At 42.0% G+C, this 15,102-nt stretch overlaps 1 protein-coding gene across 4 annotated transcripts in view; it reads left to right on the top strand.

The window, feature by feature from the left end:
• Positions 1 to 6,269, top strand: part of LOC311143301 (kalirin-like) — a gene marked incomplete at its 5' end in the record, with an annotated part of 253,356 nt that extends 247,087 nt beyond the window's left edge. For all 4 annotated transcript variants that reach the window (XM_084179130.1, XM_084179131.1, XM_084179129.1 and 1 more), the window contains 5 exons: positions 16 to 180; positions 1,210 to 1,288; positions 1,474 to 1,674; positions 2,478 to 2,616; positions 3,454 to 6,269. In XM_084179130.1, the coding sequence (XP_084035256.1) occupies positions 16 to 180; positions 1,210 to 1,288; positions 1,474 to 1,674; positions 2,478 to 2,616; positions 3,454 to 3,999 (1,130 nt within the window). In that variant the 3' untranslated portion in view covers positions 4,000 to 6,269. The remainder of the gene's footprint in view (positions 1 to 15; positions 181 to 1,209; positions 1,289 to 1,473; positions 1,675 to 2,477; positions 2,617 to 3,453) is intronic.
• Between the last annotated feature and the right edge of the window lie 8,833 nt (positions 6,270 to 15,102).

The following is a 15,102-nucleotide window of genomic DNA, read 5'->3' as shown; positions in this document are numbered from 1 at the left end:
TCCTCTTCTCTGCAGACTCCCTGGTGTGGCAGCAGTCGGTGGTCTCCACTGTAGATGTGTGTGTGAAAATTGAAGATCTCATTCCTGGGGGGCACTACCAGTTCCGGGTCAGTGCCAGTAACCCCTGGGGTATCAGTCCGCCCAGCGAGCCCTCCAACATGGTGACCCTGCCCAGCGGGAGTGAGTCAAACCCTCCATCTTCACACTACAAGCAGGGAGGGCCAAAACAAACAAATAGAATAGAAAAAAATAGAAAAATAGAATAGAAAAAAGGAGGAAAGAAAAAGAAAGCTTTGTTATTTTGTATCTCATATCTCAGACTGGCCAATAAAAATAAAATATTAAAATGGGCAGTCTGAGATAAGGCTTTTTCTTTGCAACTCTGCCTAGAAGGTCAGCATCCCGGAGTCGCCTCTTCACTGTTGACGTTGAGACTGGTGTTTTGCGGGTACTATTTAATGAAGCTGCCAGTTGAGGACCTGTGAGGCGCTTGTTTCTCAAACTAGACACTCTAATGTATTTGTCCTCTTGCTCAGTTGTGCACCGGTGCCTCCCACTCCTCTTTCTACTCTGGTTAGAGCCAGTTTGTGCTGTTCTGTTCTGTGAAGGGAGTAGTACAAAGCGTTGTACGAGATCTTCAGTTTCTTGGCAATTTCTCGCATGGAATAGCCTTCATTTCTCAGAACAAGAATAGACTGACGAGTTTCAGAAGAAAGTTATTTGTTTCTGGCCATTTTGAGCCTGTAATCGAACCCACAATTGCTGATGCTCCAGATAGTCAACTAGTCTCAAGAAGGCCAGTTTTATTGCTTCTTTAATCAGCACAACAGTTTTCAGCTGTGCTAAGATAATTGCAAAAGGGTTTTCTAATGATCAATTAGCCTTTTTAAAATGATAAACTTGGATTAGCAAACACAATGTGCCATTGGAACACAGGACTGATGGTTGCTGATAATGGGCCTCTGTACGCCTATGTAGATGTTCCATTAGAAATCAGCCATTTCCAGCTACAATAGCCATTTACAACATGAACAATGTCTACACTATATTTCTGATCAATTTGATGTTATTTTAATGGACACATTTTTTTATTTTATTTCGAAAACAAGGACATTTCTAAGTGACCCCAACTTTTGAACGGTAGTGTATGAAGCTACAATGTAAATATTGACTAATCAAATATTCCATTTGTTTTCTTTCTATTCTAAGTTTCCACATTTGATGGAACTGGCATTCAGTGGAAAGACAACTTTGAATCGACTTTTACAGAAATTTGTGAGATCGGACGGTAAATTGCACACCCCACCAGTTTTAAAGTAGCCTACCATAATTGTTTTAAATTAGAAGTCTTTTATTGGGATTTTTCACACAAATGTCATACAAATTCTCATAAAGGCTAACTGTAGCAGTTGAATAGGTACAACAATGACATTTTTTATGTGTTACAACTAATCTCCTACTCCTCTCCTACAGGGGCCGATTCTCTGTAGTGAGAAAGTGTCTGAACAAGGCTAGTAAGAAGGAGGTGGCTGTGAAGTATGTCACTAAGAAGATGCAGAAGAAGGAGCAGGTGGCCCATGAGGCGGACATCTTATGCCACGTCCAGCATTCTCAGCTGGTGGCTCTGACTGACACCTATGAGTCCCCCACCTCCCTTATGCTGGTCTTCGAGCTGTAAGTGTCACGCCCTGACTCTGAGGACTTGTATTTGTTGAGTCAGGGTGTGTATTTTCTGTGTTGTGTTTGCTATGTTGTTTTCTATGTTTTAGATCTAGAATGTGTAGATCTATGTTGGCCGGGGTGGTTCCCAATCAGAGACAGCTGTAGCTCGTTGTCTCTGATTGGGGACCATACTTAGGCAGCCTTTTGGCACCTGTTAGTTGTGGGATCTTGTTCCGTGTTTTGGTATGTTAGTGTGCTACCTTGGACTTCACATTTCGTTTGTTGTTTTTGTTGTGTGTTTATTTGTTTAATAAACATGTATGCTTATCACGCTGCGCCTTGGTCCGTCTCGTCCGTAAACAAGCGTGACAGTAAGGAACATTCTGCTGTGGACTTGGGCTGATTCTCAATTAATCTTTCCTCAATTCCTCGCATCCTCTCTCCTCGCCTCCTCCTCAAAATACTTTGGAAAACCAGGTCTGGGTGGAGGGTCTTTTGACCTTGTCTTCCAATACGATTTAGAAAGAGGCGAGGAGAAAGAGGGATGTATTATTGTTTTTGCTTTTTGCCAACTCCTATCTGCTTGTGGCATGACAATCATAGAGTTGGACCCACGCTAGGGATTATAGCCTTCACTTGGCATTGTTAGTGAACTCAGTCATTGTCTGCTTCCCAAATGGCACCCTATTCCCATAGTACACTACTTTTGACCAGAGAATGTAGTGCATTATATAGGGAACAGGGTGCCATTTGGGACAGACACATAGTGTCTTAGAGTGTGGTCTGAATTAATGTTTGTCTCGTGTTGTTTCCAGGCTGGAGGGCGGGAGGCTGCTGGACTACCTGGTGGCCCATGATGAGCTGATGGAGGAGAAGGTGGCCTTCTTTGTGAAGGACACCTTAGAGGCATTGCAGCACCTCCACACCTGCAAAGTGGTACATCTAGACCTAAAGGTAAACACAAAGCACACATCCGTACCACTGCTAAGGACATATGGTGCATATACAATGTTATTAAAGTGACATTACACTTTCAAAGTTTGACAAATGTTTTCAGACCAAGAAAATTTTATAATTTCAAGATGAAACCATGTCCCACGAAACCGGTTGAGTAGATCTAACTATACACTGAGTGCACAAAACATTAGGAACACCTGCTCTTTCCATAACATAGACTGACCAGGTGAATTTAGGTGAAAGCTTTGATTCCTTATTGATGCCACCTGTTAAATCCACTTCAATCAGTATAGATGAAGGGGAGGAGACAGGTTAAAGAAAGATTTTTAAGCCTTGAGACAATTGAGACACGGATTGTGTGTGTGTACCATTGAGGGTGAATGGGCAACACAAAATATTTAAGTGCCTTTGAACGGGGTATGGTAGTAGGTGCCAGGTGCACCGGTTTGAGTGTGTCAAGAACTGCAATGCTGCTGGGTTTTTCATGCTCAACAGTTTCCAGTGTTTATCAAGAATGGTCCACCACCCGACGGACATCCAGCCAACTTGACACAACTGTGGGAAGCATTGGAGTCAACATGGGCCAGCATCCCTGTGGAAGGCTTTCGACACCTGCCCCAACGAATTGAGTCTCTTCTGAGGGCAAAAGGGGGTGCAACTCAATATTATGAAGATATTCCTCATATTTTGTACACTCAGTGTATGCCTCCATCCCAAATTTATGGAAATTAGGACACTTTTGAGGTCTGAAAACATATGACAAACTTTCAGTGAAATGTCCCTGATCTTGGTTAAATCCATTTACAAATGTGTTCCTCTCTTGTGTGTCCTTAGCCTGAGAACCTCCTGGTGGATCTCCACGTGCCTGTTCCCTGCATTAAGCTCATAGACTTTGGCGATGCGGTCCAGGTGTCTGGCCACCGTTATGTCCACCTGCTCCTGGGAAACCCAGAGTTTGCTGCTCCGGAGCTGATCCAGGGCACCCCGGTGTCGCTGAGCACGGACGTGTGGAGCGCCGGCGTCCTGGCCTACGTCATGCTGAGCGGCGTCTCGCCCTTCCTGGACGAGAGCCTGGAGGAAACGTGCGTCAACATCTGCAAGCTGGACTTCTGCTTCCCCGAGGAATACTTCCAGGGAGTGAGCCAGGCGGCCCGGGACTTCATCAACTCTACCCTGCAGCAGGACCCCCGGAAGAGGCCCAGTGCCACCACCTGTCTCCAGCACCCCTGGGTGGGCGCCCACAGTGGAGACTACTCCAAGAACCCACTGGACACTGGTCGCCTGGCCTCCTTCATCGACAGACGGAGGCAGCTGCATGACGTGCGCCCCGTCACCAACATCAAGGGACTGGTGACTAGTAGCATGGGACACACCCTATGACTGTAACACACAGGTGGGATGAAAACCAACTGTTAGCAGTACTACAGGACTCTGCCATTGAAACATGGCTCCCCATGAAAACGTAACTCTGGACAGTGGATAATAACTTGTCAACAAACATGTTATGTGGATAGCGTGTCTGTGTTCAAAATGCCAGTAGACAAGACATTGGCATTTGATTCATTGAGATGTTTCAGAGCTGCAGTATGAAGCACTACTACTCTCGTTGTGTCCATCTATTGTAAATGCCAACATTTCTAAATATCATCCTTGGAAATTATAACTATCAGATAAAGATCTATGAGAGGTAGTATAACTGTTGAATGTAATTTATTGTAGAACGTGGTTAACCCTTGAGTAAGTGCTATTGTATGTGAAGAAATATTCAGCATTGGTCCCTTAGAGCAGTGGTTCGCAAACTGTGGGGGGGGGGGATTTCTTTAGGAACTCAGTCCGGCTTTAAACTTACTCTTGAAAGTTGTAATAGTAGAATGCACAAGGGGCAATTTCGAAATTGGGTAGTGCATCATCAGTTCCTCTTGTCATGTCAGTCATTGCATACCTTAGAGAGCTATTTATAACTTGTCAGAAATGTCCAGATCAACTAGCCCATGTCAGCTAACGTTTGTATATTTAGGTGTTTTAGCCCATAGATATTGTTGTAATTTTTTTGTCACTCAAATATCATGAATACACATTAGACATGGCAAAATGTATAGAATTGCAAGAAAAGTAACTTTAAAACTGCAACATTTTCTTTGCACCCCATGACAGAATTTGTAGAATTGCAGGAAATAAGCTTTAAACCTGCAAAATGCTCTCTACCAACAAGAGGGATGTGAACAGTTTGTGTCATGAACAGTGTTTGTGCTCATAGAAATAGACGTGACGCGTGCACGTGCGCGCAGGGGGGTCGTGGGATGTTCCCCATTGCTGGAAGGGGGGCCCCGAGTGAAAAAAGTTTGGGAACCCCTGCCTTAGAGTATGCATCAAGTATGCATAATGTGTAGATATAGTAAAATGCCTATTTTTCCAATGGTGAGGTTTGAGAAATGAATGAAAGAATCTAACACGATTGACTTGTCACATCACGTTATACATGACTTGTCACATGATATTATACATCATTTTTGTGTCAGTACACATCTGTCACCTCCATGATCATTTCAGATTTGTTATGCTGGTTCACTTACGTTTATTTAAGAGACCATTCATAAGACTCAAGTTCAGTTGTAATTGAATGTTCAAAACAACTTATGGAAGGACAGGCTGCAAATTTCGATCCAAATCGGCAGTGCACATAAAAGTGTTGCATATTTCTGTTCTCAGACCCAAATCGTTTAAAACAAATCTGAAGTCTTCACATTTGATGAGTGAGTAACTAATTTCTACTGCTTATTATCCGCCATTTACTAAATATGATTGTTTACTTGAGCACTGATGGGTCTAGAACACTGATTGAGCACTTAGTGTAGCATAGCCTAGTCCCAACAGTGTAGGATTCGATAACCCAGCCCTTAGTTATTATTATTTATTGACGTATTGGTTGTTATTTAAGTATTTGAACTGGTAACTTGATTGGTTTTAAGGCTTTATTTATGTATTCTTATTACGAAAGGATGTCTGTTTCTAACATTTTGTTACAGTGGCAGCAGAGCATCATACTTTACACGGGCTGGCTGCAACATATCATTGATAAGTGTCATTCTGTGACGTGCAGTCACACATGCTTTGTACATCAACAGTCTCCAAGGATGCATCCTAAATGGCACCCTATTCCCTATAAAGTGCACTACTTTTGACCAGGGCCCATAGCACTGGTCAAACGTAGTACACTATAGGGAATAGGGTGCTATTTGGGAAGCACATTAAGCATTCCTGTGGGTATGATGTACAGTATGTAGACTCACCATTTTTTTTGTTAATGTATTTTGAAGAATGGTCTTTTTCATCAATAACTTAAAAGTATTATGCTGATCTAAATGGCAATGAAATGGCAACTCGTAAACAACCATAAAACCATATGTACATATCTAATCAAACACAAAGCTGATAGTATGCTCCATGGTAGAACGCTTCAAACCTACTACTGAGCAAATTGGCGTATCAGTTCTGCTTCATGTTGGCAAGATATAGTAATAATATTGCTACCTAAAACTGAGTGGTAAAATGCTTATACACTGCTCAAAAAAAGGGAACACTTAAACAACACATCCTAGATCTGAATGAATGAAATAATCTTATTAAATACTTTTTTCTTTACATAGTTGAATGTGCTGACAACAAAATCACACAAAAATTATCATGGAAATCAAATTTATCAACCCATGGAGGTCTGGATTTGGAGTCACCCTCAAAATTAAAGTGGAAAACCACACTACAGGCTGATCCAACTTTGATGTAATGTCCTTAAAACAAGTCAAAATGAGGCTCAGTAGTATGTGTGGCCTCCACGTGCCTGTATGACCTCCCTACAATGCCTGGGCATGCTCCTGATGAGGTGGCGGATGGTCTCCTGAGGGATCTCCTCCCAGACCTGGACTAAAGCATCCGCCAACTCCTGGACAGTCTGTGGTGCAATGTGGCGTTGGTGGATGGAGCGAGACATGATGTCCCAGATGTGCTCAATTGGATTCAGGTCTGGGGAACGGGCGGGCCAGTCCATAGCATCAATGCCTTCCTCTTGCAGGAACTGCTGACACACACCAGCCACATGAGGTCTAGCATTGTCTTGCATTAGGAGGAACCCAGGGCCAACCGCACCAGCATATGGTCTCACGAGGGGTCTGAGGATCTCATCTCGGTACCTAATGGCAGTCAGGCTACCTCTGGCGAGCACATGGAGGGCTGTGCAGCCCCCCAAAGAAATGCCACCCCACACCATGACTGACCCACCGCCAAAACGGTCATGCTGGAGGATGTTGCAGGCAGCAGAACGTTCTCCACGGCGTCTCCAGACTCTGTCACGTCTGTCACGTGCTCAGTGGGAACCTGCTTTCATCTGTGAAGAGCACAGGGCGCCAGTGGCGAATTTGCCAATCTTGGTGTTCTCTGGAAAATGCCAAACGTCCTGCACGGTGTTGGGCTGTAAGCACAACCCCCACCTGTGGACGTCGGGCCCTCATACCACCCTCATGGAGTCTGTTTCTGACCGTTTGAGTAGACACATGCACATTTGTGGCCTGCTGGAGGTCATTTTGCAGGGCTCTGGCAGTGCTCCTCCTGCTCCTCCTTGCACACAGGCGGAGGTAGCGGTCCTGCTGCTGGTTTGTTGCCCCCCTACGGCCTCCTCCACGTCTCCTGATGTACTGGCCTGTCTACTGGTAGCGCCTCCATGCTCTGGACACTACACTGACAGACACAGCAAACCTTGCCACAGCTCGCATTGGATGTGCCATCCTGGATGAGCTGCACTACCTGAGCCACTTGTGTGGGTTGTAGACTCCGTCTCATGCTACCACTAGAGTGAAAGCACCGCCAGCATTCAAAAGTGACCAAAACATCAGCCAGGAAGCATAGGAACTGAGAAGTGGTCTGTGGTCACCACCTGCAGAACCACTTCTTTATTGGGGGTGTCTTGCTAATTGCCTATAATTTCCACCTGTTGTCTATTCCATTTGCACAACAGCATGTGAAATTCATTGTCAATCAGTGTTGCTTCCTAAGTGGACAGTTTGATTTTTGACTTGGAGTTACATTGTGTTGTTTAAGTGTTCCCTTTATTTTTTTGAGCAGTGTAGTTCAATACAGTAGCCTATGCTTTGTTCTTCCAAAACGTGTACATCATTTCATGTGCTATAGCACATCATTGTACATAAGTCTGTGTGTACAAATTATACATACCAGGCATATCCTTTCTTACACCATTTGTTTGTTACTGAATGTTTAATAATAAAAAGTGCTTGTTTCTAGAAAACATGTGCCTTTGTTTCTCCTGCCAATGACATTTGCACAGGGTATTTTAAATCTGAAGGAGTCATTTTATGCAAGATGCGCTTGCTTCAATATCAGCATGGCACTTTTTTGACTAACATGAAAGAGATCATCAAAGGTATATGGAGAAAATCGGTCCTTTCTGAAATGAAAATGGAGGACCCTTCATCCATACATTTAATTTCCCTACACACTTTACAATCATCCCTGGCATGATTCTTACTGTGTAGCCTGAATTCACAACCACAACATGCATCGCAGTGCTAGCTGTGCCACTAGAGATTCCTGGTTCGAGTCCAGGCTCTGTCGCAGCCGGCCGCAACCGGGAGACCCATGGGCGGCGCACAATTGGTCCAGCGTCGTCCAAGGTAGGGGAGGGTTTGGCCGGCAGGGATGTGGGTTCGTTTCCCACGGGGGGCCAGTATGAAAAACAAAAAAAATGTATGCATTCACTAACTGTAAGTTGCTCTGGATAAGAGTGTCTGCTAAATGACTAAAATGTCAATGTAATGCCAATTCGATTTTTCTTTCTGCTGAGCATAGCCGCATGAAGTAGGGGTGCTGAGGGTGCTGCAACACCCCCTGAAAAATCCAAATAAATAAATATGGGACTGTCAAAGGTTTGGACGCGCCTACTCATTCAAGTTTCTTTTTTTTATTTTTTTGGGACTATTTTCTACATTGTAGAATAATAGTGAAGACATCAAAACTATGAAATAACACATGGAATCATGTAGTAAGCAAAGAAGTGTTCAACAAATCAAAATATATTTTATATTTGAGATTCTTCAAAGTAGCCACCCTTTGCCTTGATGACAGCTTTGCACACTATATATATGGAGACTGTTTAGTGCCAAAAATAAGGGGTTAAATACATGTAAAAATATATATGTTTCAGAACAAACTTCCTTTTGATTTATTTGGGGGGGACTATCTGTTGTTCCATGTAGTGAATCTGTTATTCAATGTGTTTGTATGTGCTAATAGCAGTAAGGCCAAATAACATTTTTCATCAACAACAAAAAAATCTATATTTTCTTGATACTTCAATGGGTCTTAAAATTCAAAATCAAATAGCAAAATGATCCTTGGTATGACCTTATTAAAACAATTCCATATAGCTTAGTAGAACCCCCCTCCCCTCCCCCGGCTTAGACAAGGCAGACTGTTTAGTGCCAAAAATAAGGGGTTAAATACATATTTTTAAAAACTATATATATATACAGTGGGGGAAAAAAGTATTTAGTCAGCCACCAATTGTGCAAGTTCTCCCACTTAAAAAGATGAGAGAGGCCTGTAATTTTCATCATAGGTACACGTCAACTATGACAGACAAAATGAGGAAAAAAAATCCAGAAAATCACATTGTAGGATTTTTAATGAATTTATTTGCAAATTATGGTGGAAAATAAGTATTTGGTCAATAACAAAAGTTTCTCAATACTTTGTTATATACCCTTTGTTGGCAATGACACCGGTCAAACATTTTCTGTAAGTCTTCACAAGGTTTTCACACACTGTTGCTGGTATTTTGGCCCATTCCTCCATGCAGATCTCCTCTAGAGCAGTGATGTTTTGGGGCTGTCGCTGGGCAACACAGACTTTCAACTCCCTCCAAAGATTTTCTATGGGGTTGAGATCTGGAGACTGGCTAGGCCACTCCAGGACCTTGAAATGCTTCTTACGAAGCCACTCCTTCGTTGCCCGGGCAGTGTGTTTGGGATCATTGTCATGCTGAAAGACCCAGCCACGTTTCATCTTCAATGCCCTTGCTGATGGAAGGAGGTTTTTCACTCAAAATCTCACGATACATGGCCCCATTCATTCTTTCCTTTACACGAATCAGTCGTCCTGGTCCCTTTGCAGAAAACAGCCCCAAAGCATGATGTTTCCACCCCCATGCTTCACAGTAGGTATGGTGTTCTTTGGATGCAACTCAGCATTCTTTGTCCTCCAAACACGACGAGTTGAGTTTTTACCAAAAAGTTCTATTTTGGTTTCATCTGACCATATGACATTCTCCCAATCCTCTTCTGGATCATCCAAATGCACTCTAGCAAACATCAGACGGGCCTGGACATGTACTGGCTTAAGCAGGGGGACACGTCTGTCACTGCAGGATTTGAGTCCCTGGCGGCGTAGTGTGTTACTGATGGTAGGCTTTGTTACTTTGGTCCCAGCTCTCTGCAGGTCATTCACTAGGTCCCCCCGTGTGGTTCTGGGATTTTTGCTCACCGTTCTTGTGATCATTTTGACCCCACGGGGTGAGATCTTGCGTGGAGCCCCAGATCGAGGGAGATTATCAGTGGTCTTGTATGTCTTCCATTTCCTAATAATTGCTCCCACAGTTGATTTCTTCAAACCAAGCTGCTTACCTATTGCAGATTCAGTCTTCCCAGCCTGGTGCAGGTCTACAATTTTGTTTCTGGTGTCCTTTGACAGCTCTTTGGTCTTGGCCATAGTGGAGTTTGGAGTGTGACTGTTTGAGGTTGTGGACAGGTGTCTTTTATACTGATAACAAGTTCAAACAGTTGCCATTAATACAGGTAACGAGTGGAGGACAGAGGAGCCTCTTAAAGAAGAAGTTACAGGTCTGTGAGAGCCATAAATCTTTCTTGTTTGTAGGTGACCAAATACTTATTTTCCACCATAATTTGCAAATAAATTCATTAAAAATCCTATAATGTGATTTTCTGGATTTTTTTTCTCATTTTGTCTGTCATAGTTGACGTGTACCTATGATGACAATTACAGGCCTCTCTCATCTTTTTAAGTGGGAGAACTTGCACAATTGGTGGCTGACTAAATACTTTTTTTCCCCACTGTATCTAACATCTAGCATTATAACTTTGTGTAAGGCTTTATTCCATAAACAATGTGTGATATATTATTGTGTCAAAATGCCAATGTGTGACATTAGGTCACCAATATAAGTGAATAAACAAAGGCAAAACATAGGCCAAACATAGTTTACTGTATTTATTCAAATACCATTTAAACATGTAAAACTCTAATTTAAGTGCCTTTAAAATACAGTACCAGTGTGCAAAGCTGTCATCAAGGCAAAGGGTGACTACTTTAAATAATATTCACTATTATTCTACATATAATTTGAGATTCTTCAAATAGCCACCCCTTACCTTGATGTCAGCTTTGCACACTCTTGGCATTCCCTCAACCAGCTTCATGGTAGTCACCAGGAATGCATTGAAATTAACAGGTGTGCCTTGTTAAAAGTTAATTTGTGGAATTTCTTTCCTTCTTAATGCGTTTGAGCCAATCAGCTGTGTTGTGACAAGGTAGGGGTGGTATACAGAAGATGTCTCTATTTGGTAAAATACCAAGTCCATATTATGGCAAGAACAGCTCAAATAAGCAAAGAGAAACAACAATCCATCATTACTTTAGGACATGAAGGTCAGTCAATATGGACAATTTCAAGAACATTGAAAGTTTCTTCAAGTGCAGTCGCAAAAAACATCAAGCGCTATGATGAAACTGAGGACCGCCACAGGAATGGAAGACCCAGAGTTACGTCTGCTGCAGAGGATAAGTTCATTAGAGTTACCAGCCTCAGAAATTGCAGACCGAATAAATGCTTCACAGAGTTCAAGTAACAGTCACAATCTCAACATCAACTGTTCAGAGGAGACTGTGTGAATCAGGCCTTCATGGTCGAATTGCTGCAAAGAAACCAATACTAAAGGACCAATAAGAAAAAGAGACCTGCTTGGGCCAAGAAACACGAGCAATGTACATGAGACCGGTGGAAATGTGTCCTTTGGTCTGGAGTCCAAATTTGAGATTTTGGTTCCAACGGCCGTGTCTTTCTGAGACGCGGTGTGGGTAAACGGATGATCTCTGCATGTGTATTTCCCACCGTAAAGTATGGAGGAGGAGGTGTTATGGTGTGGGGGTGCTTTGCTGGTGACACTGTCTGTGATTAATTTAGAATTCAAGGCTCACTTAACCAGAATGGCTACCACAGCATTCTGCAGCGATACGCCATCCCATCTGGTTTGGGCTTAGTTGGACTATCATTTGTTTTTCAACAGGAAAATGACCCAACACACCTCCAGGCTGTGTAAGGGCTTTTTTACCAAGAAGGAGAGTGATGGATTGCTGAATCAGATGACCTGACCTCCACAATCACCCGACCTCAACCCAATTGAGATGGTTTGGGATGAGTCAGACCGCAGAGTGAAGGAAAAGCAGCCAACAATTGCTCAGCATATGTGGGAACTCCTTCAAGTCTGTTGGAAAAGCATTCCAGGTGAAGCTGGTTGAGAGAATGTCAACAGTGTGCAAAGCTGTCATCAAGGCAAAGGGTGGCTATTTGAATATTCTCAAATATAAAATATACTTTGATTTGTTGAACACTTTTTTGTTTACTACATGATTCCATATGTGTTTTTTCATAGTTTTGATATCTTCACTATTATTCTACAATGTAGAAAATAGTAAAAATAAAGAAAAACCCTTGAATGAGTAGGTGTGTCCAAACTTTTGACTGGTAGTGTACATGTTATTCAATAATTTCATCCAAACTGCTTGCGCGTCAAAGGGCTTCTACGTAGCAATGTGCTAAAATAGAACCTGAAAGATGAATGAGGTCCGCACTCCAGTCCAGTTGGTGGCAGTAATGCACCTTAAAGTTAGTTGACAACTGCCATATAAAATACACAGAACTTGGTTCTATTTAGATGCTTGACGCGCTGCAAGTCCCGCCTCTCCCTTCTACTCATTGGTTATTAGGAGCCGGTTTGGTCAGCATGTTAGTGTAACGTGCAAATATTGAGTTGTTAATCGTTTCCTTGTTTTTGAGATCTCTATACCAAATTCAGTGTGGTTCATCTTATGGACGTCCATGATAGCGATGACAAGTTTTTCAAAGTTTGTAAGCCACTGTGGAGTGGATTTACAGTGGTTTAAATGGGCATGTAAAATCAGATTTTCTCAAACTAAGTTAAGACATGTACCATGGGTCTACATTCCAAATGTGGTGTCATTTGGTCCTATGGTTGATGAGAAGAAGATTTCTGAAGTATTTTTTGCATGGCCATCTTTGAATGCATCAGCGTCATTTTCTGAAACTCTTTAGGGACTATTGTGATGAGTCCAAAGACCAAATTTAGAGTGAATCTGACTTATAGTCCATGAGAAGAAGTATTAGCATTACATAGTCAAAAAAGTGAATTGTTAATAGTTTCCTTATCAATGCCAAACGTAACATGGTTCATCATGGTAATGTCTTTGACCCTAAACATTTTCATGTTGATAGACCATTGTGAAGTGGATTTACAAAGGATTTAAATAAACACTTAAAGTCTGATTTCCTGATTTATCAACAGCTCAGCCATCTCTTAACCAATCCCTTAGATTTTCTCAAACTAGGTTAAGAGATGTACAATGGGCATACATACTGAATATGGTGGTCCTCTGTAGCTCAATCGGTAGAGCATGGCGCTTGTAACGCCAGGGTAGTGGCTTCGATCACCCATACGTGAAAATGTATGCACACATGACTGTAAGTCGCTTTGGATAAAAGTGTCTGCTAAATGGCATATTATTATTATTATTGTTATTTGGAGTTATGATTCATGAGAATACGTTTTTCTAAGGTTTTCCTAAATGTCCAAGATGGAGGAAAATGTATCCTGACAGACCTTATGGGTCCTTGAGGCATATTTGTTCAGCATGAGGAGAGACACCTACACAAAGTTTCAAAGTCTCTAGGTCAAATAGGAGCGGTGGATATTAGGGTTGAAGTGAGACTGCTTATAACAGTGCCACCTACAGGCCAATCAGTGCCATTATTTTCGACCAAGTTATTCATGTATCTAGTTTCGGCGTGCCAAATTAGAAAAAAAGTTACCAATCTACGCTTAAGAATAATAATGTTTCATTCGCTGTGAACCCCTAACATCTGCGTGTGTCCGCGTGCGTCCTCATACGCCATCGTGCGCATGTTGATTTAGTCTATCCCCACCAGATGTGATCATTACACACAGGTTAAAATACCAAAATCAACTGTGAATCAATTATATACATTTTAGGGCAGGTCAAAACACACATGAAACATTAATGGACATTTAGATAGCTAGCAGTTTGTCCTGGGAGATTAACACTGAATTGTTATTTTACCTGATATGCATATGGTCCTCTTTTTAGCTGGTTCCTTGTAGAATTTTGACCCAGAGTCGTATAGAATCGTGTTTCTCTACTCCCAACGATTAATCCACAGATAAAATGGGAAACCAAGTTAGTTTTTAGTTTGTTTTCTTTAATGAATCTCTCCTTGTTTGTCTTTCAAGCATCTACATGGGTTTGTATCTTCCTGATCTTCCTGGTCCTCTGTAGCTCAGCTGGTAGAGCACGGCGCTTGTAACGCCAAGGTAGTGGGTTCGATCCCCGGGACCACCCATACACAAAAAAAAAAAAAAAAAAAAAAAAAAAAAGTTATGCACGCATGACTGTAAGTCGCTTTGGATAAAAGCGTCTGCTAAATGGCATATTAAATCAAATAAGGAGGGGACTTGCATCATGTGGAGCATCTCAAATAGAAAAAAGTTCTATTTTTAGCACTTGGCTACACAGACAGTCCTTCATGCATGCCAGCGGTTATTATTATTGAATAACATGTAGTCAACTTACACACAGCTCTGACACACAGACTCTTGATTTGTTTAACACTTTTTTGGTTACTACATGATTCCATATGTGTTATTTAATAATTGTAATGTCTTGGCTATTATTCTACAATGTAGAAAATAGTAAAAAAAATAAAGAAAAACCCTGGAATGAGTATGTGTGTCCAAACTTTTGACTGGTACTGTATATTGATATGTAGGCTATGTGTGCCGTTTTTAAATGTATGTAGTTCTGTCCCTGAGCTGTCCTTGTTTATTAATGTTAATTATGTCATGTTTTATGTGGACCCCAGGAAGAGTAGCTGCTGCTTTCGCAACAGCTAACAGGGATCCTAATTAAATACCAAATGTATGTGTACATTTTTTTCACAACGCTCGCGTACGCAACGTGGCTGGTGTTGTTTGCTTGTGATGATCAATGATTTATAATATGGCTGGAAACGATTGGCTGGAGCAACGCAATAACGTTAAAACGACATATCCCATAGTTCCGCGCGGTAATTCGTAAGCGGAACAGGTT

This window comes from Coregonus lavaretus, assembly GCF_964263955.1.
Source record: "Coregonus lavaretus genome assembly, chromosome: 16".
Taxonomy (NCBI): domain Eukaryota; kingdom Metazoa; phylum Chordata; class Actinopteri; order Salmoniformes; family Salmonidae; genus Coregonus; species Coregonus lavaretus.
The sequence above is the reverse complement of the archived record's forward strand: the minus strand, read 5'-3'. Positions and strand labels throughout refer to the sequence as shown.